The sequence below is a fragment of the Furipterus horrens genome, unplaced genomic scaffold (genome assembly GCF_987537825.1).
Source record: "Furipterus horrens unplaced genomic scaffold, mFurHor1.1.pri manual_scaffold_2, whole genome shotgun sequence".
NCBI classification, from domain to species: domain Eukaryota; kingdom Metazoa; phylum Chordata; class Mammalia; order Chiroptera; family Furipteridae; genus Furipterus; species Furipterus horrens.
The window spans coordinates 35246357-35273340 of record NW_028327172.1 but is presented as its reverse complement, the minus strand read 5'-3'; the positions used below and the strand labels follow the sequence as shown (position 1 = coordinate 35273340).

The window sequence follows — 26984 nt, the reverse complement described above, 5'->3', positions numbered from 1 at the left end:
GACCAAGTACAGGAAACAACACCAATAATTTTGTATATGGAAAATGTGATTATATCACACATAAATTAAGCTTATAATAAATTATTTAGGCAAAAGGAGACCTATTTATTATCTAAGTAAACTTAAAAGACATTTAAGATTAATGATTTGTAACAGTTACAGCTTGCTAAATTAGCGCCAATGTTATCTCCTTGAGCATAGTGACTTTGGATGGGGAAGCAGCCAGAAAGCCTGCTAGGGAAAGAGGGGCAGGAAAAAATGAGTCTGGGACTAAGAAGTTACCATTGTATAAAAAGACAAACAGGAAAACCACTAATTATCTGTACGTCAAAAGGGTTGCATGTTGCTTTTTATGCTCCATTCCTTTGTACTTAATCTAACCACAAGGAGAAGCTTTTGACACAAGTGCCTTATTGGTAAGGAGATATTATTTTAAAATCAGTGTCAATGGCAGCACTAAGTGATAATCATTTGGGTGAGGGCTATCTGATGATTTATAATTTTTCTTAAATTTTTAGTGATTGGATGTGATTACTGATTTATATGTTCATTTGTGTGAAATAGATAATTTGAAGGTTAATATTGTTTATATTTGTGACTTTTGATTCTCAATCACAGATTGCATAATTAATATTCTGTCTAGAGATAATTTTTATTCTCACCTTCCCCATTCCTCTCTCAAATTTAAGATATTTCAAGTATCTGTAATTTATATGTAAGACAAAATGGAGCATCTATTTGTTTATTCTGGTTTTTAACTAAGTGAAATTTTTTTCTTTTCAGATGATTCTTTGGGATTGGGACTTAAAGCAATGGTATAAACCTCATTATCAGGTAAATATGTGATTACCACTTAATATCTATAAGGACATTTTTGACATTTAAAGTTACACTCACAAGATTGCTATGATACAAGATTTCCTTTATCTGAACTAAAAAACCAGAACTTTCATTTAGGTATGTTACATTTTAATTGTAAGCGAAAAAGAAAATGGTAAGAAACCAAGCATAGTTATTTTTAAATGTTGCTAATATAATCTGGACTCGGAATAAACTAATTTATATACTAAGGATGAGACTTTTTTTTCTGTTTGTGGGCAAATGATCTACACAGGAAAAAATAGATTAAAGGCCATATAGGAGAAAAAGCTAGGCAATTGGCAAAATATTTTATCTGAGAAGCAAAATCATTTTGCTTTTTGTTAAACTTTTTATTGAATTATACATAAAGAAAAATACACAGCTTGATGAATTTTTATTTTCACTTTTTTTAAGGTTTTATTTATTTTTAGAGACATAAAGGAAGGGGAAAGAGAGGGAGAGAAACATCCATCAGTTGCCTCTTTCATGCCCCCAACTGGCGACCTGGCCCACAACCCAGGCATGTGCCCCAACTGGGAATTGAACCAGTGACCTTTCCGGTTCACAGGCAGGCACTCAGTCCACTGAGTCACACCAGCCAGAACAGCTTGATGAATTTTTAAAATAAATATTTCATGTGGCTAGTACCCATATCAAGAAATAACACATTGCCAGCATTTATCCCAGAAGCCTCACTTATGTACCATTCTAGTTATTACTTCACCAAAGAATCTCTGTCCTGACTACAAGCAATTAGTTTTGCTTATTTGTGAAATATGTATATATACACACATATATAAATATAATCATTTAATATGTACTATGTAAAGATTTTGTTGATCATTTAAGAAATACATGTTTGTGTCAGAAGAACTAAAAATAGAAGTATAGGAGAAAAATTAGTTGTAAAGATCAAGCAATAACTATGTTATATTAACCATTGATGTGTATATTTACAACTTTTTCCATTTTTCCAATGTATTGAAATGTGTTTGTATATTCTGTTCTACAAAAATTACATTAGGGTTAATATGCTTTTTTGAAACCTGATGATTTATACACTCATATAAACATTAATAAATGTTAAACGTCATTTGTGTTTATACAAACATTAACCCCTGTTTATGAGCTACTATTTAGTTACTTGTCCCAATATCAATTGTTAAAAAATTAATATCCTTTTGAATGGTTGATTTTTATATTTTTGTTTTTTCAGTATATTTTATTGATTATGCTATTACAGTTGTCCCAATATTTTCCCACTTTGCCCTCCTCTGTCTGGTACCTCCATTCCCTCCAACAATCTCTTCCTCTTATTCATATCCATGGGTCATTCATATAACTTCTTTGGCTTCTCCATTTCCTTTACTATTCTTAACATCCCCCTGTCTATTTTGTACTTACCAATTATGCATCTTGATCCCTGCACCTTTTCCCCTACTCCTCTTTCCTCCTCCCTGCTGATAACCCTCCATATGATCTCCATATCTATGGTTCTGTTCCTGTTCTACTTGTTTGCTTAGTTTTTGTTTTTTAGATTCATTTGTTGATAGTTACAAGTTTGTTGTCATTTTACTGTACATAGTTTTGCTCTTATTTTTCTTAAGTAAGTCCCTTTAACATTTCATATAATAAGGGCTTGGTGATGGTGAACTCCTTTAGCTTTACCTTTCCTGGGAAGCACTTTATATGACCTTCAATTCTAAATTATAGCTTTGCTGGATAGAGTAATCTAGGTTGTAGGTCCTTGCTTTTCATCACTTTACATATTTCTTGCTGGGCCCTTAATGCCTGCAAAGCTTCTTTTGAGAAATAAGCTAATAGCCTTATGGGAACTCCTTTGTAGGTAACTCTTCTTTTCTCTTGGTGCTTTTAAGGTTCTCTCTTTGTCTTTAACCTTTGGCATTTTAATTATGATGTGTCTTGGTGTGGTCCTCTTTGGGTCCAACTTGTTTGGAACTCTCTGTGCTTTCCGGTCTTGTATGTCTATTTCCTTCACCAAATTAGGAAATTTTTCTTAATTATTTTTACAAAAAAGTTTTCAATTTCTTGCTCTTTCTCTTCTCCTGGCATTCTTATGATTCAGATGTTGGTATATTTCAAGTTGCCTTAGAGGTTCCTAAGCCTCTCCTCAGTTTTTTCAATTCCTGTTTCTTCATTCTGTACTGGTTAACTGTTTATATCTTCCTTATATGCCAATACATTGATTTGAATTCTGGTTTCCTTCCCTTCACTATTAGTTTCATGTGGATTTTTCTTCATTTCATTTAGCATAGCTTTCACTTCTTCCCTTATGTGTGCAGTACTCAATCACTTCTCCGAGCTTCATTATCACAAGTATTTTGAACTCTGTGTCTATTAGGTTGACTCTCCTCCTCGCTTGATTCTCCTTCTGGAGCCTTGATCTGCTCCCTCTTTTGGGCCATAGTTCTCTGTCTCCTCAGCTTGACAGCCTCCCAGTGTTTGCCTCTGTGTATTAGGTAGAGCTGCCACACATGTCACATTGTAAGGAGCAGAGCCTTAGGTATTCATCACTATGGGGAAGCCCCTTTCACTGCCTTGTGGTGCTTCCTGCTTCCTGTATGTACTGGCGCCCCTCTGACTTTTGTCCTGGGGATGGTTCCCAGAGTGGGTGGGTTTGCATGTGTTCTGGGACCGTGGGGGCCCTCTAAAGAGACTCTCCTGAGAGACCGGCAGTTTTTTCCGCTGCCCCAACCACCACTGGTTTCCACAGCTAGAAGCAATGAGGCTTTATTTTCTTGGCGCTAGAACTGTGAGCGGTACAGTCTGGCCTGGGGCTGGGATCACTCATTCTGTCTACCGGCCATAGCCACTGCCTTGCTGTTCCACCCCAGCTCCCAGCTCTGCCTCTCCTACCTGTCTGTATGAGTATTACTTCTTTAAATCTTTGTTTGTTGAACTTCCATGCAGTTCGATTTTCTGGCAGTTTTGTGTGTTTGCTTTTTGTTTTTTGTTTTCTGTTTGAGATAGATGCAATCCTTATGGTTGTGCAAGGAGGTGAAGTGTGTCTACGTACACCTCCATCTTGGCTGGAATGATTTTTATTTTTAAAAAGTGTGAATGGAATAGTCACAATCGCTTATAGGAATAAAATAGCCTCTGGGTTTTGGTGAGAAAATAACTATTGCAGTCAGATGAAATCAAGAGACCACATCTGACCTAAAAGTGCTGGTTTCTTGACCTACAGAGTGGCTTTCCTCGTAAATCATATCCAAAATCCTCAGTTTTTAGAGTATCTAAGTTATTGGTAAAATCTAAAGATAAATAAGGAGCAATGGTTCAGAACATGGGTTGGTTTTGTGATATCAGACACCTCTGCCTCCTTTTTCCTTCTTTTCCCATTCTCTATCTTTCTCTTCCTAATAATTTTTAATAAATCTGAAGTGTAACATTCATATATAAAAATACACAAGTCATAAGTGTACAACTTGATGAATTTTCTCCAAATGAATATAAGTATGTGACCATCTCATAGATGAAGAATTCAGCACCTGAAAGCCCCCTTATGCTTTCCTCTCAGTCACCTACTTCTCCCAAGTGTTACTGCATTCCTGGTTTGTCAACACAACTTAGTTTTTCCTGTCTTTGAATTTTATATAAATGGAATCAATCATGCATTTTGTTTTGCTTCTTTGAGAATTTTATCTGTGAGATTAATTCATATTATTGCACATAATACAATGACCTTATACAATATGGTCCCTTACTTTGCTCTCTTCTCTTACTTCATCTTCTAATACTTTCTCCTTCATTTACTCTGCTCCAGCAGCACTAGCCTCCTTGTTAATTTCACAAACAAGTCAGGCATGCTTCTGTGTCTAGGTCTTCACACTTGCTAGCTTCTCTGCGTGGAATGCTCTTTTTTCACACCTCTGTTAGGTCTTAAGTTGCTGCCTAATCCTCTAAAATTTCATTGCCCTCCATCATTTCCTTTTCCCTTTCCTTGCTTCATTCTTTCTCTTCTACCTTTTCAAAAACCCATGATTCTCCATTGCCCATATTTCTTAGCCTGGAATCCAGTGTTCTTATTTTTTACTGTTTTTATTTTTAATATAACCTGTACTTTTATAATTTTATGTTTTTCACACATTGCTATTTTACTACTTTTTAATCTTTATTTATGCTTCTTGAAAAATGAGCTCCCCAAATATATTTTTGTTTAGTTTTATTGTAAAACATTTCCCCAATCTTTATAAAATCCTACCAAATGCTGCTACCTCTTTCATAAAATTTCTGTTAACCCTTCAGGTTACAGAGCAATAGAATTTTTCCTTAGGGACCTGAGTGACAAAGAGAGTGGATATAAAAGAGTATTTGAAGAAATAATGGCTGAAAACTTCCCAAATTTTGCCAAAGACATTATTCTACAAACTCAGGAAGCATAGTGATTATCAAATAGGATCAACTGCCAAAAACAACAACAACCCCCCCCCCACACACACACACACACTCCAAGACATGTCATAATTAAACTTGAAAACTAAAGACAAAATATTTGGAAAGTAGCCAGAGAAAAATGACACATTTCCTGTAGGGGAATATCAACTTAACAGCAGATTTCTCATTTTGGTGTAGGAAAATAGATGCTATTACATAGAATTTGTGAAAGTATAGATTTGACCAACATATGTGAGGGTGGGTTTATAGTAATGATCAAATTTTTACATGTTCATTAACTTTGGATTAGCAGTTCAAATTATGGAAAGCCATTTGTTAGAAGTACACTTAATTATCTATAGTGATACATAGAGAGGTATTTGCTGTGCTATGCCCCAATAATGGGGAATATTTTAAAATAAAAATTAATACAAAATAATGCTTCAAAAATAAAAGAAAAATAATTCCACAAAGAGCAAAGACGTTAGCTAATTATCGGTCAAACTTTTATAACATTTTTTCAATTCTAAAATACGTCGAGGCTACTTAAACAGTTTTGTTAATATCTTGAATACTTATGAATTCCAAATACACTCAAATGCAAGTTCAAGATACAATAACACGAACAAAAGTACGAATTACTATACTGATTATCAGTGTACTTTATTTCTATGGGTAATTGAGTTGAACAAAAAGTAAAAATTATATATGTGTACATTAATGAAATATTTATTTTAAATTTTAAAAATATATTTTTGACCCATTTTTAGGGCTCAGCTTGATGCTGTCCTTCCCATGACTTTTTTGTTAACCATTCAGTTCAAAGTTATCACGATCTCCTTTGAAATGTGATACCATTTTTCTGTATTTTATCATTGTTTTCTATAACATTGAGATTAATACTCTTATTGATTACACTTTATGTGCACCACACATTGCTTTATGTGTTTTGCATGTATGTTAGTGGATTTAATTCTCATATCAGCCCTTAATGAGGTAGATGCTATTATCCCCATTTTACAGTGAAGAAACTGAAAAGTTCAGATGTTAAGTGACTTGCTCAAAGTCACACAGTTAGGTTAAAGTTTAGATTTCAAACTCTGCAACAAAGCTTTGCCACTGCACTAGAATGCCTCTTAGTGAGTAAGGTAAAAGAAAGAAATGCTATATATGTTTAAAAGAAATTTTGACATAAAGGGAAGGAAATCATCAACAAATTAATAAAATATTCAAATTATATATTTTGAAATCAATACAAATTTAGCTTTATACTACTTATAAAGTTAGTAATGAATACTGTTAAATATGAGGTAAACTAATGAAAAATATAGAAAAAAATTAAAATCCACATTATCTGCTACATACTTCAACATCCAAATTTTTAAAGTGAGAATTAGCCCTGGCTGGTGTGGCTCAGTGGATTGAGCGCCAGCCTGCGAACCAAAAGGTTACTGGTTTGATTCCCAGTCAGGGCACATGCCTGGGATGTGGGCCAATTCCCTGGTTGGGGGTGGGCAAGAGGCAACCACACATTGATATTTCTCTTCCCTGCTTTTTCCCTACCTTACCCTCTCTAAAAATAAATAAAATCTAAAAAAATAGAATTATACCATTCATTATGTCTTTTGTGTCATGTACAAATTACTATTAATATTTAATAGAATTATCTTAAATTTTTTTCTGTGTAATTTATAATTTTACTTTTTTTTCTCTAGAATTCTGGAGGTGGCAGTGGAGTTGATCTGTCAGTGCTCAATGAGGCTCGCAATATGGTGTCAGATCTTCTGACTGATCCAACCCTTCCCCCACAAGTCATTTCTTCCCTGCGGAGTATCAGTAGTTTGATGGGTGCTTTCTCAGGTTCCTGTAGGCCAAAGATTAATCCTCTTACACCATTTCCTGGATTTTACCCCTGCTCTGAAATAGAGGACCCAGCTGAGAGAGGAGATCGAAAACTTCACAAGGTCAAAATACAGTAATCAGCCAGCCCTGTTTGTCACATTTGATTATATTTTCAAATTGTTCTTCAAAATCTTAGATAAACTACTTTCTTTTTCAAGGATCAGCTTCTTTTCAAGTATATTGAGCTTCCTGCGGCTTTAGAGGTAGTTATGGTCTGAAATAATTTGAAACAAGGATTCAGTTTTTATTCTAAATTACATTGCATTTATAACTGCATCAGTAAAAACTATTTATTGTTGTTTTTGTTTTTAAGTAGAAGAGCAACAAGCAAATTTAATTCCAGGCTTGTATAACAAACTAGTAGTCAAATCACGTCAGTAATCTATATTCTTTAGAATCCAGGAATAGGTCTTGTTGAACCAAAAAATGATCATTATACTGCTCATTTTGTGCATTACATAGCATTATGTATTTTAAATCAATTTGCACATTTTAAAAAGTCTTCCTGGCCCCCTCTTCTTTACTCACTGGGAATTGCTACAGCCCAATAGGCATTGGTTTTTCCATCATTAGATGTGGGATTAATTTAAGTATCAATGCTTCAAAATAAGATTTCCTTTAGAAAATGATACTGTTCTAAATAGGCATGCATTATGCATGTCCAGAGTGCTTTTAATTATTTTGACTATCTTTACCAATTGCTAAAATGATAAAACTAAAAATAGAAACCTTTTAGAAATTATTCTAGTTTACTTTGTTCTGCAGGTAAAGAAACTAACCAAGAGAAGATAAAATTCATATCAGTTTATTTTGTTCACTTATAATAGTGTGTATAGGGCTTAGAAAAAGTTTAAAATATAGTTTTTGGAGGGATTTTGATTATCGGTTAATTTCATTTTGTTCTTAGCATTAGGGTATAGAAATGTTGAAAAATTAAGCAACCCTGATTAGGGCAAAAAGTTGATAAATTATTGATCACAGATGTGAATCACAGGTAGTTATGTGGTGCTTTTATTTTTAAAAAGTATATACAGTTCACCTGCATTAGTCAAAACCCAATTAACAATGATACTTAGAGGTTAATCATAAGCATCAAAAAGGGATAGCAAGAAATTCATCAATAAAATAGCTAATATATTCTTGAGTTAGTTTTCACTTGATCTGTTGCTCTTCCTTCATATTTTCCATTGACATTTGATGATGTTTAGCATAGTAATTTTAAAAATAGTAGTTCTTAAAAATATTTTTAATAAAATCACATTGATAGTATTATTGTTACTATGTTTACTGTATAAAGTGTACTGGTACATTTTAGAAACATTTAAACAATAATATTAACCAGGATGCCTAAATGCTTCATTTCTTGAACATTCTAGTTAATCAGGCTAATTTTGGGTACTGGAATCTACTGGTAAAAGTAAGTCATATAAGAACCAGGAAGTAACCCTTACTTCTTAGTGTTCTTTAAACATACTTGAATTTTATATCCAATTTGTCTCTGCTTTTGGAAAAGAATATAAGAAGCCTATTGCCACTTCAGAATAGAACAATAGTATTTATGAAAAAAATAATTAGTAAGGAAAAGGGAGATAAAATAGATAATTTGATGTGAATATCATATACTATGTTAAGAAACGAGAGATTATATGGACCTAAATTACAACTAGAAAGGATTATGTTACATAAAGAACTTTTTCACTGTTTGTCTAACCAACCATGGACCTTTACTAAATCAACATCCTTAGGAAAATTTAAATAGAAACGATATTTATCTCTCAGAGATGCTTTCACTCTCTGCTCATAGGGGAAATACATAAGAAGAAACTGTTTTCCGTACATCTCGGTAGGACACTCGTTCACAGTGGTAAAAATAATATTTTCAAAAATTATGGTAGAATTTTATTAATGCTAAAGGTGTTCTGGATTTAATTTAATCATTAATTCAAAAAGCAGCTCAGAATCCTGCAGTTTCTCCAGATTCACCTCTGTAGACATTATTAGCACTGTACTGAAAATATAAAGGTTTAGGATATAGGGCTGATAGTCCCTGATCCTAATCTTGTCCTCTGAAGTTGTTTTTTAGGGTAAATCTTTCATATCTGCTTTTTAAATGATCAGTTGTTTGTTTCTCATTATACTAAGAATAAAATGTGCAAAAAAAAAAACTAGTTAACTTGTAGGGAGTTCAAAAATCAGTTTTTAGTAGCAGAAGGATAGGTAGAACAGTATGTGATATTTGGACTAAAATCGACATACTTTCAGAATAAAATGTTCTGTTTCTCCTGTACATGTTAAAAAAATACTTTGTATTGATTTTTTATGTGCCATCTTTAATAATACATATACAGCATATTATAGGGTGACAATTTTAACCACTGTTAAATTATTCAACAGGGACTAAACAGTAGGAGTAGTTTACCAACTCCACAGCCGAGGAGAAGCTCAGGAACTTCAAGTCTGCCCCCTATTGAAACTTCTGCTTCAAGGTGGGAACGCAATAATGGCAAAAGGCCTCACCAAGACTTTGGCATTTCAAGGTAAAATCCCCAGAGCCTATTAAAGAAACCTAAACTTGATACACTCACTTTGTGTCTGTGAATAAAATTTGAAATAGCTCTGAAAGCAGAAACGAACAGTTGAAGTATTTTGGGTATAGGACAGCGTAAGTAGGAGTATGACATAACAGAAAGAGTGATTCTTAAAAAGAAGCTAACATGTCTTATCCAAAAACTTAGATAAGCTGGATACAAAGCAGCCTTAAAGGAAGCTAAGATCAATTTAGGACAGGGGCCTGGGAAAGCTGATAAATTGGTAGAGGTGGCCACGACAGGAGTGGTGACCAAGTCTCAAGCATGATACCCAAGGTATGTCAACAATTATGATTTGTGAGAGGTGGAGCACATCCGTAGGGTCCATCTCAGATGTTAAAATACCTTTGAAAGGCATCGGTATCGACAACTAAAAGAAGCTGGGAAAATGCAGGCATGAAATCAAAATGTAAATATATCCATTTACCCTGATAACAAAAGATTCAGTGCTTTGTCTTAAAACCCAGAAAGATAGTGATCTGTTGTATGAGTTATAAGCTTCTATTTAGTCAATTATCTAAGAATATTAATGGAATTTGAATTAGTATAAATTTACTGTTCAATATTACTGAGCATATTTTACTTTTAGCTTGAGCTGTGTAGTTACACATTTCAAACACTAGGTGGCACGATTGGATAATAACTATTTGTTAATTGGATAATAGCTATTTGTTAAAATTTATGTTAATGATTATACATGAAATATGGTCAGATAATTGTAATTTTCCAGGTTCTTTTTTGATTTATTAATTTGAATAGTCTACAGTACATTCAAATAGATGGGTTCCTTGGTTATTAAAAAATTGTGTGAAATGATATAAAAAACAGGAATGGGTTGAAGTATGAAGAGTTAACAGTTCAGGAAAATGAGCTTTGGTTCAAAGCCTTCCCAGAGCTACACACATGATGGGTTTTTTTAAAACTGGGAACAAGATATGGGGAAGTGAATGATGTTAGAAACTTGAAAATATGACAAATATTTCTTAACCATGGGAAACATTATCTTGAGAATATTGGGTTTAAGAAAGAATGATGAAAATGATTCCCTTTTTTTTTTTTTTGTATTCTTTCTATCACACTAATGTAACAGCAGTCATTTGCAATTAAAGAATGATTGATATTAAAGTAGAAACACGGTCCAAAGAAAACTAACCTCTAACTCTGAGAAATGTCCATATAAAAGTATATATAGGCAGATTTAAAATACTTAACTTTCATAAAAGGCTTAGAAATCTGGAGAGTAAAGTAATTGGTATTATGTAACATCTACTTTAAAGAGATTAGGCTAAAAGTAATTTTTCTAGTGTTCAGAAGCTGGAGCTTATCAGTAACAAATTTCTAAGTGTACTTTGAACATAGGTAACAGGAATATGTGAAGCATTTACAGCCTTTACGTCTTTTGAAATTCAAGTTTCTAGATCAGTGTTGTCCGGTAGAAAGTTTTGGAATATTTTATATCTTTATTGCCTAGTATGGTAGTTCCTAGCTGTTGATCACTTGAAAGGTGTCTAGTATGACTAAGCAGCTACATTAAAATTTTAATTTAATTAAAATATGAAAAGCTATATACAACTACTATATAACTACCATGTAGACATGTGTAGCAACCATATTTGACAGCATAGCTGTATATCTTTAATGTATGAAGATGTTTTGTTTGGCACAAAAGTAACAGATTAGTGGCTATGGAATCATGAGACATTCATCTTGACTTTAGTAGAGGGCTCTAGAACTGAGATCATATAGCCTACATTTTTTAGTCTTGATTTGAATGCAGCTTTAGATTCTGATCATAGCTTCTCAGACGGATCATAAATGACCCTGAGCATGCTTTAAACATTGTTTCAATAGTGAACCTCTCATTTCCTGAAACTTTCTGAAACCAAATTTCTCATCTTTCTAGCTGCTTGTTATTGTTCTGGCCTTATTTCCTGGAACAGTGCTACCCTCTAGTGGTTGCTTACAAAATTGATTTACCTAGAAAACTTGGTGTTATTGTTATATCCTCTTTCCTTATTCTGCAGGTATCACTTGTCAAGTCTATCTCTAAATTCTTTTTTTCTGTATTACTTCCTTTCTCATTTTGCCTACACTCTTTGATGCTTTCGTTACTCCTTACCTGGGCTATTGAATTATCCTCCAAATTGGCTTTCCCATTTCTAATATCTTTTACTACCCAACCCATCTTCTAACCTTCCACCAGAAATTTTCCTTAAACAATATTTTGATTATAGGTTTTGTAGTCATTAAATTTTTGGACCCTTTACCAATGCCTGAGAATCAAAACCCTGTTATTCCCTCATGACAAAGCTGAACCCTTATTTGGAAAAGTTAAATGGACTAAAAGAGATAAACAGTTTTGTAAAGAATGAAAATAGAAAAATGATTTAGAAAGCTTTCTGTGTCTGAAACTCCAGTCAGGCTTAACTTGTCTACTTCTGTAACCCTCTTTACTTGTTCTCTCTACCCTCATTTATGTGCACCTTTTTTTTAAAAAATGAGTTCAGATGTCACCTTTTAAGAGTGACACCCTGACATCCTTTTCCCTTGGTCTTCAACAAGGAAATAATGTTTCACCTCTGAATCCCCTTAATACCTTTTCTTCCCTCCTTTATGGCACTTTTCATGTTATGTGAGAAGGTATCACTACTTGTCTGAGCCCTGCTTGGTTATTGTGAAGAGTTTAGGATTGCATTGAAATGTATCTTTGAAACTAAACAGCTGCTTACCAAGTGTCCTGCAGGGGTATGATATCCATATCAGATTATGATAGTTGACAGTACCTTCAATTTAAGTTTTAGACCTCAGGTGATGTTTCTTTGGTCAGGAAGTTCCAGGAAAGGCTGAATACTGCTTTTCTGAGTGAGCTGACAGTTGAACCGAGTTCCAGTGTTAATACTTAGGGTTTAAAAAATGGCTAAACTGCTATTCTTAGACTGGCTGTGAGGACCCAGACCCTCCATGTGGACCAATACAGCACATATTCAGAGCTCACAGCTCACTTCTTTTTAACATTTTCTCTGACAAAAAATAGGCAAATTGTATCCCAAAACTATGTGGGCTATCAACTATAGTTACTTCTACACTAAAGAGAGTTAGTCTCAACTTATTCAGATTCACCATCATCTCCATAACTCTGTAATTAAATCTGATAATTTGCTGCCTAGCAAGAGTATGTCCCCTAAATAATGTACTTGGGAATCAGCTTCTCAATTTTGTGATGCATAGTTTATTGGAGATTTATTCCAAAGCCTGGACGCTATTTGAACTATCGAGATCAAGAGGGCTGGCTAATGGTGTTATCCCACTCAATTTTTTATGAGAATATTTTTGTAAATGTAATCATATAGCCAAGCTTATAAAACTATTCCCCCCCCAAAAAAGTGATACAAACTATGTCAAGGTAATTTGCATTGATTATCTAGAAATCAACTCTTATATGGCTTAACTCTGTGACCATAATCTTTGATATCTTTTGTAATGTGTGTGCACTTGGATTTGAAGACTGATTCCCAAGTCTGATTTTAATCACCCTCCTACCCACTATTAATAATCATTGGAACCCCTAGCCTCTCTTGTCCTCTGCTTTGTTCAGTATTGTTTTATGTAATCTCATTGGGGTTTATACAGAGGCATATTGAGGTCAGTTGCCCTGGGTGCAGAAGAAAATATTGGGCCCCTTGAAAGAAAGAGAGAGACAGGGAAAATAAAAATACATGTTAACCATATTTTATGCAGCGTAGTAATGAAACCAAACTTGGTGTCATTAGAAAAAAGTGTAAAGTTGGGGTTTTGAGGGGCCCTTCAGAAGTCGGGGCCCAGGGCGCATGCCTGGTGCGCCAGCCATTAAATCTGCCTCTGGGTATATATTTACCTGGTTTTAAGCCAGGAATGAATAAGACAATTCTGGAACTCAGCTGAAATGACCTGTCCCTCTCAATTCTAAATGGCTAACTGAATGTTATGACATACTTCAATTATTAGAAGACCCTGGATCAAGGTAGAAGACTATGAAGCAGTGCTATGGGTTACTTCTGAAAAGGAGAAATCCCTGTCTTGGTTTTGGATATTAACCAGGTAGTAGACTTTAGTAGATAGAGTACAGATTTTTCTGTTTTAATGTTGCCCTTCTTTCCCAGTCCCTCCCAATCCACATGCAGGCAAGAAATACTCAAATACAAAGAATGATCAAGCATTTGTAGGGAGAGGAGTTTATTGCATGGTATCATTTGCATATTGTCTCTTTGTAAAACTGTCAACAAATTATTATTACTGTTGGCTTCAGAAAAAAAATATTATAGAATCTAAAGGCTTGATGTTACCTCAGAAGTCCTTAATTCTAAATCTCTTATTTTGCATATTGAGAAACACACACAGAGATAGAATTGTTTTGTGGAAAGAGCATACGCTTTGGAGTCAAAGAAACTGGAAGTTGTATTTTAGCTGTGTGAATTTAGGGACATTATTTAGCCTTGTGAAGCCTCAGTTTCCTTATATGTAAAGTAGGAGAGTAACAGATAAATTGTGTAAAGGACCTAAACTGATGAGTGATGTATGATCAATGTTCAAGATAGCACATTATTATAACTTTGTTAATATTAATAAAGAAGCTTTAATGAATTGGTTGCCAACTGGTTTTACATGCCTTCTCTTTGTAATACAGATTTTTTTTTTCTCATCAGGATGTAGAACAAACTAGATTTCTAGAAAAAGCCCCAAGGAGAACCTTGAAACAGAGGTTAGCAAAGAAAGAGTCCATTCACTCAAAATTGGGGAGCAGAAAAGATATATTCTTTAGAGAAGTGGGAGTAGGAACCTAAAGAGATTATTCATGTATTCCACAAACATCTGTTGAACACCTCTTTTCAGGCACTATGCTGTATCCACTGTGAATGTAGAGATGTTTTTTATGGCCCCTAAAGGAATTTAACAATTAGCAAGGGAAAATAATCTATAAGCAGTGGAATTATAACATACTGTGGGTAAATGTTATAATAGAGACATGAATAAAAACCTTTGTGGTCACAGAAAAATAGATCTTTCTTGAATAATGTTGTGTGGTAGTGGAGAAAAGATGAAGGAACTGGGGAAGAGCTTAAGAACCTAGCCTACACTAAAAATCATTGAGTTAAAAAATAAGAGAATCTAGGGTTGTCCTTGAGCCTGTGGGTGAGTACCTATATCAGAAGGTGACTAACAGAATAAAATAGGTTAGTGAATATCTAGGAAAGGAAGGTAACATTTGTGTTCTACTTGCTTTATTCATGGCACTGGGCCAGAACTTGCAAATATATAATCTTTAACTTCATTTTATGTATCACCTTGGTATGGTTGCCTACCTATATTTAATTTTTTCATAAGAGCCCTAGAACCTATAATAAATATTTCAGTTATAAGAAGTGACTGGCTTAATGGAACAGAAAATAGTGAAAAACTACATATTTTAGGCCAGTGATTCTCAGTGAAGCCCCTGGACCCAGCAACATCAGCATTTCCTCTAGGAACTTGTTAGAAATGCAGATTATCTGGTCCTGACCCTGGTTTACAGAAGCAGTCTGTGTTGTAAGAAGCCCTCCCGATGATACTGATAACCTGCTTTAACCTGCTTTATGCCAGGGTTCAGCAAACAATGTGGCCTTGGACCTCAGCCTGTGGTGCACAACCTGTTTTTATAAATAAAATTACATTGACAGTTATGCTTATTCGTTTATTACTGTTCATGGCTGCTTTTATGCTGCAGTGGCAGAGCTGAGTAGTTGCAGCAGAGACCTTGTGGCCTTCAAAGCTGGAAGTATTTACCATTTGGTTCTTGACAAAAAGTTTGCTGACTCCTGATTTAGTCCTTAGGCACTAGATAGATGTCTAAACTCTGAATGTATAAGCAAATTATTTGCTAATCGAATTGAAGACCGTGAAGAAAAATGAGGAAATTTCCCACAGTTTTAACAATTTTAACCTGTTATTTTTCCCTTTTAGTCAAGGATGCTATCTAAATGGGCCTTTTAGTTCAAATCTACTGACAATCCCAAAGCAAAGGTCATCTTCTGTATCGCTAACTCACCATATAGGCCTAAGAAGAGCTGGTAAGAACTCACTTTTTATGATTTAAATGTGGGAGGTCTCAAAGTATATGGAAGTGCCAAATTTATTTTTTACATGTTAATAGCTAATTTCGAATACTATTTTATGTGTTGTAAGTTAACATAACTAAGCAATTTGGGTTGGCTATTAGTTCCCAATTTGCTCATTCATTAAACACTTTTTGAACATCAATATAGAGGGAACTTTGTTAGGCACTAGGGATTCAGGGAAAACTATTTAACTAACCTGAATTTGCAGATTCAGATTTATATATGCAGAACAAGGGAAAAGCCCTAGTAAAAAAGAATATTCAGTAACATGGAAATTATGAAGAAAGAAAATCTTAGTGTGAAAGTAGAAAAAAACCCTGACTGTATCCTAAGTCATCCTAATAGGAATTTTCTATTTATTTAGTAATTTGAGGTATAATTGACCTGTAATATTTTATTAGTTTCAGGTATACAACATAATGTTTTGTTGTAAAATTATCACCACAATAAGTCTAATTAATTAGCACCCATCATCCTACATAGTTACAAATTTGTTTCTTGTGATGAGAATTCTTAAGATCTCTCTTAGCAACTTTCAAATATACAATATGATATTACCTATCGTCACCATGCTGTACATTACACCCCCATGACTTACTTGTTTTATAACTGGTGGTTTGTACCTTTTGACCCCCTTTACCCATTTGCATTAAAACTTTTTGGATGAAATGTACTTTATAGATACAACATAGATACAACACTCTGCTTTCAAACTACGTTACATGTGGTTTGGGGCCGTAGTATATAGAACCACAAAATCCTTTTATAAAAATATTTGGCATACAATAAAAACTGAAATGTGAAAAGTCAGAAAAATGTCATTTAAAAGCAAGAAAAGCAGACACTAGGGGATCTACATGTATTGATACTGGCTTTAACAAAGACTTTAAAATAACAATGATGTTTTAAAAGAAATAGAAGGACAGATGTACAAAATGGATGGGTAATTTTAACAGAGAACTGGAACATACAGAAAAGAAACAAGGGACATTTAGAAATGCATTTGATTAAATTAAAAGCCTACAGGATGGTTTAAGAACAGATTGAACACACCAGAAAACAAGAGTAGTAAACCTGAAGATAGAGAAATAGAAAATATTTAAACTGAAACACAGAGAAGGAAAAATACGTAAATAGTAAGACTTTTGGTTTCCAGTTTCGAATGTAGGGAGCTGGAAGTCACCTCTTCATCCTAACGAGTGAAAAGCTGAACACACCGCAAAGTCAACAGCTGTGCTAGGATCTGTAAGACAGGTGAGGGTGAGAACACAGGGCAAACTGCTGCCCCAGGATAGAAGACACAGAAGGCCAATCAGGGGATGATGAGAGCCAGCACTGGAAAAGGATAACCGCCAGATTGCTGGAGGATGAGTGGGGACAACTCTGAGATAAAAACTCTAGGGCCATGCAGCCATAGGATTTTGTAAGATTCTCCTTCAGGAGCTTTACCAGCTTCCTATAGTAAATATCAGAGAAAATGCTTCTGTCAGGGGAGGGGAAAAGGAACCATTTAAAATATATATACCAGAGTGCTCTGGTCTTTTTTAATTTTTTTTTTAAATATTTTATTTATTTACATTTGGGGGTGGGGAGGGGAAGGGAAGGAGAAAGAGAGGGAGAGCAAAATGGATCAGCTGCCTCTCATACATGCCCCACCGGGGACAAACCCAAAACCCAGGCATGTACCCCAACTGGGAATTGAACCAGCGATCTTTCCCTTTACAGCATAGTGCAAGCCACACTGGTCAGGGCAGAGCACTCTGTCCTTAGCAGAAGCTAGTTAACTGGGGCCTAACCTGCTGGGATACTATCAGAGCCTAACTGACTTGGGAGAAGGTAAAGACCCAACTACAGTCAGCTCTAGCTAACCTCCTGTGAAGTTCATAGTCTAGAGGCACAGACTCACTAAAAGACAGAACAAATCATAGGACTACAGAACACTTACCCTCCCTCCGATTTCACCACTATATTACTAAAGGCCTATTTGTAGCAGTTCCTTTTACCCAGTACATCATTTCTAACTATCAAGAAAAAATTACAAGGCATACCCAAAAGCTGAAAACACAATTTTTAGAGACAGAATAAACAATCAGAACCAGATATAACAAAGATTTTGTACTTGTCATACTATGACTTTAAAACAACTATGATTAATAGGCCAAAAACGGCTTTAATGGATAAATTTGACAGCATGCAAGAACAGATTGGCAATGTAAGGAGATGGAAATTCTAAAAATAGATGAATGGTAGAGATCAAGAACACTAACAAAAGAAAGCCTTTATTTTTTCTTTTTTTAAAGTATATTTTATTGATTATGTTGTTACAGTAGTTCCATTTTTTTTTTCCTTTTGCTCCCCTCTGCCCAGTACCCCCCTTCCCTCCACCAATCCCACCCCCTTAGTTCACGTCCATGGGTTGTGCATATAAGTTATTTGGCTTCACCCTTTCCTATATTATTCTTAACTTCCCCCTGTCTATTTTGTACCAATTGATTATGCTTCTTAATCCCTGCACCATTTCCCCATTTCTCCCCCTTCCCCCTCCCAGCTGATAACCCTCCAAATGATCCCCATACCTATGATTCTGTTCCTATTCTGGTTTGCTTAGTTAGATTTTGTTTTTATTTTTTAGATTTAGTTGTTGATAGTTGTGTTTGTTGTCATTTTACTTTTGCTTCCTGTGTGGGGCTGTCACACCTCCTACGCTATAGGGGGCGGAGTCCCGTGAACTGGTCACTACCAGGCAACCCTTCTCACCACTGTGGCGTTTTGTGTGGGGGTGGGGGTCCAAGATGGGTTTCTTCTGTTCACTCTCCTCTGAAACCGAGATCCTCCTCCTCCATCCCCGCACCCTCTGGGCCTCACAGTCCAAGGCAATGGGGGGGGTCTGCCTTCCCCAGCATTGGAATCGCAAGCTGACGGGTCTGGACTGCAGCCTGGGGTGCTCCCCTGGCGCTTCTCACCTCCCCTTAAATACGGGTGTCTATGCTTATCGCGGTCCCACTGCTTGTTGCTGCAGCTGCCACTGGCAGCACAGCTTGATCTCTCTGCCTCCGCTTCGCCTCTCCTACCCGTCGGGATGAGCACCACTTGTTTATAACTTCATATGCTGGACTTACATGTAGCTTTATTTTCTGGAACTTAAGGTTATTTCTGGTTTTGCGGTAGTTGTAGTCATTCTTAGTTGTGGAGGGAGACAGAGCATGTCTAGGCCTCCATCTTGGCTGGAAGTTTGTTGTCATTTTAATGTTCATAATTTCATCTTCTTTTTCTTAAGTAAGTCCCTTTGATATTTCATATAATAATAGTTTGGTGATGATGAACTCCTTTAGCTTTACCTTGTCTGGGAAGCACTTTATTTGCCCTTCCATTCTAAATGATAGCTTTGCTGGATAGAGTAATCTTGGTTGTAAGTCCTTGCTTTTCATCACTTTGAATACTTCTTGCCAGCCCCTTCTTGCCTGCAAAGTTTCTTTTGAGAAATCAGCTGAGTCTTATAGGCACTCCTTTGTAGGTAACGCCCTGCTTTTCTCTTGCTGCTTTAAGATTCTCTCTTTATCTTGAACCTTTGGCATTTTAATTATGATGTGTCTTGGTGTGGTCCTTTTTGGGTTTAGCTTGTTTGAGACTCTGTGCTTCCTGGACTTCTATGTCTATTTCCTTTGCCAAATTTGGGGAGTTTTCCTTCATTATTTTCTCATATAAGCTTTTAGTTTCTTGCTCTTACTCTTCTCCTTCTGGCACCCCTATGGTTCAGATGTTGGCACATTTAAAGTTGTCCCAGCGGTTCCTAAGCTTCTCCTCGTTTTTTCAATTCTTGTTTCCTCATTCTGTACTGGTTGCCTGTTTTATTCTTCCTTATGTTCCAAATCATTTATTTGAACCCCAGTTTCCTTACCTTCACCATTGGTTTTGTATGGATCTTCCTTCATTTCATTTAGCATAGCCTTCACTTCTTCCCTTATGTGTTTGCCATACTTAAGTATATCTGTCAGGTCTGTGAGCATCTTTATCACCAGTGTTTTGAACTCTGTGTCTGTTAGGCTGGCTCTCTCCTTGTTTGTTAGGTTAGCTATCTCCTCATCGCTTAGTTCTCCCACTGGAACCTTGATCTGTTCCCTCTTTTGGGACATACTTCTCTGTCTCCTCAACTTGACAGGCTCCTGTGCTTGTTTGCCTCTGTGTCTTAGGTAGAGCTGTTGCATCTGTTATGTTGTAAGGTGCAGAGCCTTAAGTATTCAGCAGTACAGGGTGAACCATTTCACCACGTTGTGCCGCTGTGTGTGGGGGCGGGGTCTGAGAGGGAACAATGCCACTTGCTCAGAACTTGCCCCTTTTCCAAGTACTTCTCCCACTTCTGTGTGGGCCTTGCGCCTCTCTAGCTGTTGCCCTGGATGTCGTTCCCAGAGTGGATGGGTCTGTGGATGTTCTAGGACCATGGGGGCCCTTTAAACAAGCGGACTCTGCTGAGAGACCAGCAGTTTCTGCCTCCGCCCCAACCTCCACTGGTATGCACAGTCAGAAGCAATGAGGCTTGATTTTCCCCGGTGATGGGATCGTGAGCTGCGTGGTCTGTTCTGGTGCTCGGAGTACTCCCCATTGTCCCTCTTGACTTTTTAAAATGTGTAACTGCGCTTTCCACATAACCAATAAAATATACTTAAAATTAAAAAAAAAACAAAAACGATGAGCTGGAAAGATTTGCATATTTTAAAGGTATGCTGCTCTTTTAGCTTAATTATATTATATGCTCAATTTGCTTAATACTGTTGGATTCTTCAAACAAAAATGAGTTTAATTGCATTGAAATATATTCAGTAGCATTTGGTGAAGATACTCTGTTCGTATAGATTCAGTAATCAAGCTGGTGGGGAAACAAAATGTGAAAGATAAAGAATTAGGAAAATCTGTACCACAGAATATGTACACTTTAGTTATACTCCTGTTATTCACCTATAATGGGCTATCCTGCAACAAGGTATTTATTTCACAGTCACTGATGGTGATATATATGGTTTATATTCTGCCTAAGTTCCTAGAGTATCTTCAGAATATCTCCATCTAGAAATCTGTTATCATTTAATTGTCAATATTTTGCTTTCTTTAAAGAAGGAAAATGCTCTTGATAAATACACAAACATAAACAATAAACAACATATACATACATAATTTATTTATATATCTCTTTCTTCTCTTTTAACTTTTCAAGGTGTTTTACCCAGCCTGAGTCCTGTGAATTCTTCTAGCCATGGACTACTGTCTCCTGGCTCTCTAGCTAATCGATCACCTATAGAATTTCCTGATACTGCTGATTTTCTTGCTAAACCAAGTGTTATTTTACACAGATCTTTGGGCAATGCACCCACTTCACTAGATTTTTATCAGCAACTTAGAAATTCTGATAGTAATTTATGTAACAGGTAAGTTTCCCAAATGCTTATTTCTGTTTTACAATATAGGTTACTTGAAGTATTACTAATATTCTAGTTCTATTTTGTAACTAGATGATGAAATAAGGCTATATCCTCTTCCTTACTTATCTAGCAATATTTATCCTGACTAAAAATTTTTCTCAGTTCAGTGCTATCATTCATTTTCCAATTAAATGATATCCATCTAGAGTGAAAGATAGTGGTATTTTATTCATCATATCACATCATATCTGTAAATGTATGAGAATTATTTTAGGATATACTACTTTTGTGCCTATTTGTAAAACCCTGTTTATATGGTATTCATTCTCATTTCTGCTTAGATATGAAGTGTTTATCTCAGACATTAATGTTGACTTTCAAAATATATTATTTTCATCAAAATCACACAGATGCTTTCTAGGATAAAGCCTATTAAAGTCATAGCAAGACTGGACTACTAGAATGTGTTCCATTTGGGAACTTGGTTAAAAATTAAGATTTGCCTGGGCTGGTGTGCCTCAGTTGGTTGGAGCGTCAGCCCGTAACCAAAGGGTTGCAGATTTCATTCCAATCAGGGCACATACCTAGGTTGGGGGTTCAGTCCCTGGTCCAGGCATGTATGGGAGGCAACCAATCAATGTTTCTCTCTCATATCTCTCTAAAAGCAATGAAAAAAATGTCCTTGGGTGAAGGGGAAAATAAGCAGATTTTCTAATTGTATTTAGATTTTAAAATTTTGAATCATTTATTATATATACTTGTTTATTTATTTGTATATATATTTGTTTTATTCTATAAGCTGCGGACATCGAATACTTAAATATGTTTCAACATCTGAATCAGAGCCTGGTACAGACTGCCACAGTGGAAAATCAGGTGAGATGCAAGAGTCACGTATGTTTAACTTAGAGCAATGTTTACATTATTTTTTAGGATGAATAAATAAGTTTAACTTCACTTTATCCATCTTAAAAAGGAAGAGTATAGTGTTTATCTACCTCAAAGAGAAGTTATTAGGAACAAAGTATAAATAATAGATGATGAAAGTTTTTTAAGAATTTTACTTATTGATTGAATTTAGAGACGGGGGGAGTGCAAGGAAGGGAGAGAAGGAGAAACAGAGACATCGATTTGTTCTTCCACTTATTTATGCATTCATTGGTTGGTGCTTTTATGTGCCCTGATGAGGGATCGAACCTGTAACCTTGGAGTATCAGGAAAATGCTCTAACCAACTGAGCTATCCAGCCAGGGCATGAAAGTTTTTTAAAGAGTAAAAATGTGCTGTACAAATGAATATAATATTAGGTTATGGCTTTGGCTCACAAATAGTGAAATAAAGTATATTAATGTTGAAATTTATACTATATAATCTAAGGCCAAAAGATTTGCATAATCTTTTTATGGCACAGAGAGGAGTTGTTTTAAAATTTAATTGTATCATTCTGAAACATTTTATATGATCAAACAAGAAATACTGGTGGTGATAAAACTATAGTAGTTTTGCAACTTTAAACAGTTGATGACCAGGCTTCTAGTAATAGATGGTTAATTTGCACCAACATTCCCCCTGAAGGCAGGTAGAAAAGCTGTACAAATTAGTAACAAAAAAAATAATCTAGAAGCCATTGAAGAACTAACAGGCTTCTCAGAAACACCACTAGAAGATCTGGAGGATATCCAAGAAAGTTGGAAGTCAGTGTGGATTTAGGAGCTACCAAAAGGGTGTTTGCCAAAGGGACCAGTGACTGACAAAATGAGCAGTCCTTTTGGTAGCTTCATGGGATTTGGGGGACAGGGATTTGAATTGAAGGCTTGCCTTGGTAGGGATAACTTAGCAAATTCTGCAGCACTGCACCCTAGGAATATAAAGCCAGGCCCTTCAGGGATTATAGGCTCCTAGAAATCCCTTTACATACCACAAAATTCATCCTTTTAAAGTGTGCAATTTAATAGTTTTTGCTTTTTAACATTTTAAAGGGTGGGGATTGCAACGGGGACGGGTAGGGGGACGGTGAGTGGAGGTGAAAGAGGGTATAGGGGGGATAAATGGTGATGAAAAAAGTAAAGGTGATATAGACTGGGGGAAAAAAAAGACCAATTCTTTTAAAAAGCTACCAAAAATAGAAAGAAAACTTGCCAACTTGTTCTATAAGACCAACATTACCTGGATATCATAACCAAATGCATCACGAGAAAACTAGACGTTATCTTTTACATGTATATGACACAAAAATTCTTAACAGAATACTAGCAAACTGAGTCCATCAACATATAAAACAGTCACACCATGATGAAGATATATTTATCACAGAAACAAAGGTAGTTTAACATTAGAATATAAATCAATCAATGTAATATACCACATTAATAGAATAAAGGGAAAAAAAACCACATGATAATCTCAATAGATGCATAAAAAGCATGGCAAAAATAAACACTATTTATGATAAAAACATTCAAAATAGTAATAACAGTGAGATGAAGGGCATCTTTGAAAAACATACTGCTAATATCCTACTTAATGGAAAAAAAACTCCCTATTCACTGGCCACATGATCACTTAAGTAGGAAATGCACCCCCCCCACACACATACACACACAACTAGAACCAATAAACAAGTTTAGCAAAATCACAAGATCAATGTACAAAATAAGTTGTACTTCTGTATACTAACAATGAACAGTTGTAAATAAATTAAGAAAACATTTTTATTCACAGTAGTATCAAAAATAAAGTAGAATAAAGTTAACAAACGTGGGAGATTATAAATTTACATGAAAATGCAAATAAGCTACAGTAGCCAAATCACTTTGGGAAAAGAACAAATTTGCAGGACTGATATTACCTGATTTCAAAACTTATTGTAAAGCCACTATATTTAAGACAGTGTGGTATTGGCACAAAGATGAGCCTGTATGTAAATCAGTGGAACAGAGAAGTGTGAGTTCAAAACTAAGTTCTTGCATTTATGGTGAACTGATTTTGGACATAGTTGCCAGTACAATTCAAAAGAAAAAGTTTTTTTCATTTCATTTCAACAAATGGGGCCAGGACAATTGGATAACAACTTTTCAAAAAAGAATTTGAAAGCTTACTTTACCATATACACGAAAAATTAGGCAAAATAGATTATAGGCCTAAATATGAGAGTTAAAACAATGTGACTTGTGGAAGAAAGTATAGGACAGAGCCTTTGTGACCTTGGGTTGAGTAAAGCATTCCTAGGTGCAATACTAAAAAGCACAACCCGTGAAAGAAAATGACAAATTGGGTTTTTGCAAAATCAAAACCTTTTGCACTTCAAAAGACATCAATAAGATTGGGAGAAAATATTTGCAAATTATACACCAGACAACGTCTTATATCCATGATACATAAAGAACTTGTGCAACTCAATATTAAAAAGTTAAACAACTCAATTAAAAATTGGGCTTGATTGGAGCGTTGTCCCAAGCACCAAAAGGTTGCAGGTTTGATCTCTGGCTGGGGCATGTGTGGAAGGCAACCAACTGATGTCTCTCCTCGCTCTCTCAAGAATCAATAAACATACGCTCTGGTGAGGATTACAAGCAATTTGGCAAAAAAGGAGGGATAGATGGTGATGGAAGGAGATTTGACTTGGGGTGTTGAACACTCAGTATAATATACAAATGATACAAAACTGTACACCTGACACCTATAGTTTTATTAACCAGTGTTGCCCCAATAAAGTCAGTTTTAAAAATGGGGGAAAATTAGGCAAAGGATTTTAGGTCATTTGGTGAAAGTCATTTGGTGAAAGATATAAACAAATGGATATGAAGCACATGAAAAGATGATCATTAGTCATTAGGTAAATGCAAATTAATACTACCATGAGATAGCACTCCACTCAAACTAGAATAGCTGTAATCAAAAAGACAGACAATGCCAAGTACTGGCAAGGACGCAGAGAACTTGGAACCCCTGTGTATTGCTGATGGTAATGTTAAGTGATATAGCCACTCTGGAAAAGATTTTCAGTTTTTTTAATGGTACACGTAAATTTACCATTATCACCCAGCAACATCACCACTAAGAATTTACCCAGGAGAAAACATGAGCCCTCAAAGACAGGATTGTGAAGGCTTACGATGTTATTATTCATAATAGTACAAAACTGGAAATTATCCAAATGTCCATGAGTTTGTGAATGGATAAATATCACGAGGTATATCCATATGATGGAGTTTCATTTAGCAATTAAAGGAATGAACTTCTGATATACATGCTACTACATGGAAAAATGCCAAAAACATTATTCTAACTGAAAGAAGCTAGGGTCAAAAGATTATGTATTGTATGATTCCACTTATATTAAATTCTAGAAAAGGAATATTTATAGAGACAAAAATCGTAACAGTGATTGCCTAAGGTGAAATAGCAATTAACTGTAGACAGACATGGAGGTACTTCTGGGGGGTGATGAGAATATTTTAAAACTGGATTGTCATAACGATCACACAACTGTAAGTTTATGGAAATTGTTGAAGTATATACACACTAATGGGGGGATTTTATGGTAGGTAATGATACTCAATAGTTTTAAAACATAATGTATTCTCAGATTTTGGATTGACTCTTCTCAGCTGGGAGAGTCTCACTTGAGGGCTGTCACATGATTACAGTCAGATACTGGCAAGTGATAGACATCTGAAGGATTGATTGGGCTGAATTTCCAAGATGAATTACCCATATCTCTGTTGGCTCTTGACCAGTCCCATCTAACTATGGCCTCTCTGTGGGCTTCTTCCAACATGTTGGCTGGATTCCAAGAGAGGAGGAAGTGGAAACTGCCAGTTTAGTTAATTGCTACAACCAGAACAAATAAAGTGTCACTTTTGCCACATTTCTGTAAATCAGAGCAGTCTTACAGCCTGTCCAGGTTTGAGGGGTTGGGAAATAAATGCTCTCTTGATGGAAGAGTGACAAGAATACATTTCAAAAGAGTGCATGTAGGACAAGAGATAGCCTTGTGGACTTCCTTAGAATAGAAATTGCTTACCTTTATTTCAACTGTTTGTTATTTGTAAGATACAGTTATTAGAAGTTTAGGTAATTAAAAAGTACCTTGAATGTCAACAATTTTTATACTGATGGCTATTTTAGGCTATTATTATAGCTACTACCTTAACTAGGAAGAGTTGAATATTCTATATTTCACTTCTGAAAATAAATGTCTTTCATTTGGAAAAAGTATTTTCCAAAGGATAATACTTTCTGATCATCATCAGTTTATGACTTTTGAGTATATTTTTAGTGTGTTAGGTTCAGATTTGACTAACATTTATTGATCACCTAGTAAGATAGTTGTTATTATCCACATTTAACAAGGGAAAAAATTTGCTTTTGTTAAGTACAAAAATCAGGATTTGAACCTAGTTCTTCTGAAACCCAACTCCCAATGAATACACACTTAACATACCTGGGCAATTAGCACACAAATCAGTACATACTACCAGCACCTCAGAATTCCCCTCAAGCCCTTTCCAGGTTTATTCCCCAAAGACAACATTCATCCCATCTTTCAGTATTCATCCATATCAATTTTGATATGTTTTTGAACTTTTTCCTAAAGAGAATCACGTAGTATGTAGGTTGTGTCTGACTTCCTTACTCAACATTATGTTTTTAAGAATCCAACATATTGTTGCATGGGATTATAGTTC

At 35.4% G+C, this 26984-nt stretch overlaps 1 protein-coding gene across 1 annotated transcript in view; it reads left to right on the top strand.

Moving 5' to 3' along the window:
- Positions 1-26984, top strand: part of PDE3B (phosphodiesterase 3B) — a 155573-nt gene that overhangs the window by 101904 nt on the left and 26685 nt on the right. The window contains exons 2-7 of the mRNA XM_090263746.1: positions 784-834; positions 6975-7223; positions 9556-9698; positions 15726-15832; positions 21090-21300; positions 22094-22170. Of these exons, the coding sequence (XP_090119872.1) occupies positions 784-834; positions 6975-7223; positions 9556-9698; positions 15726-15832; positions 21090-21300; positions 22094-22170 (838 nt within the window). The remainder of the gene's footprint in view (positions 1-783; positions 835-6974; positions 7224-9555; positions 9699-15725; positions 15833-21089; positions 21301-22093; positions 22171-26984) is intronic.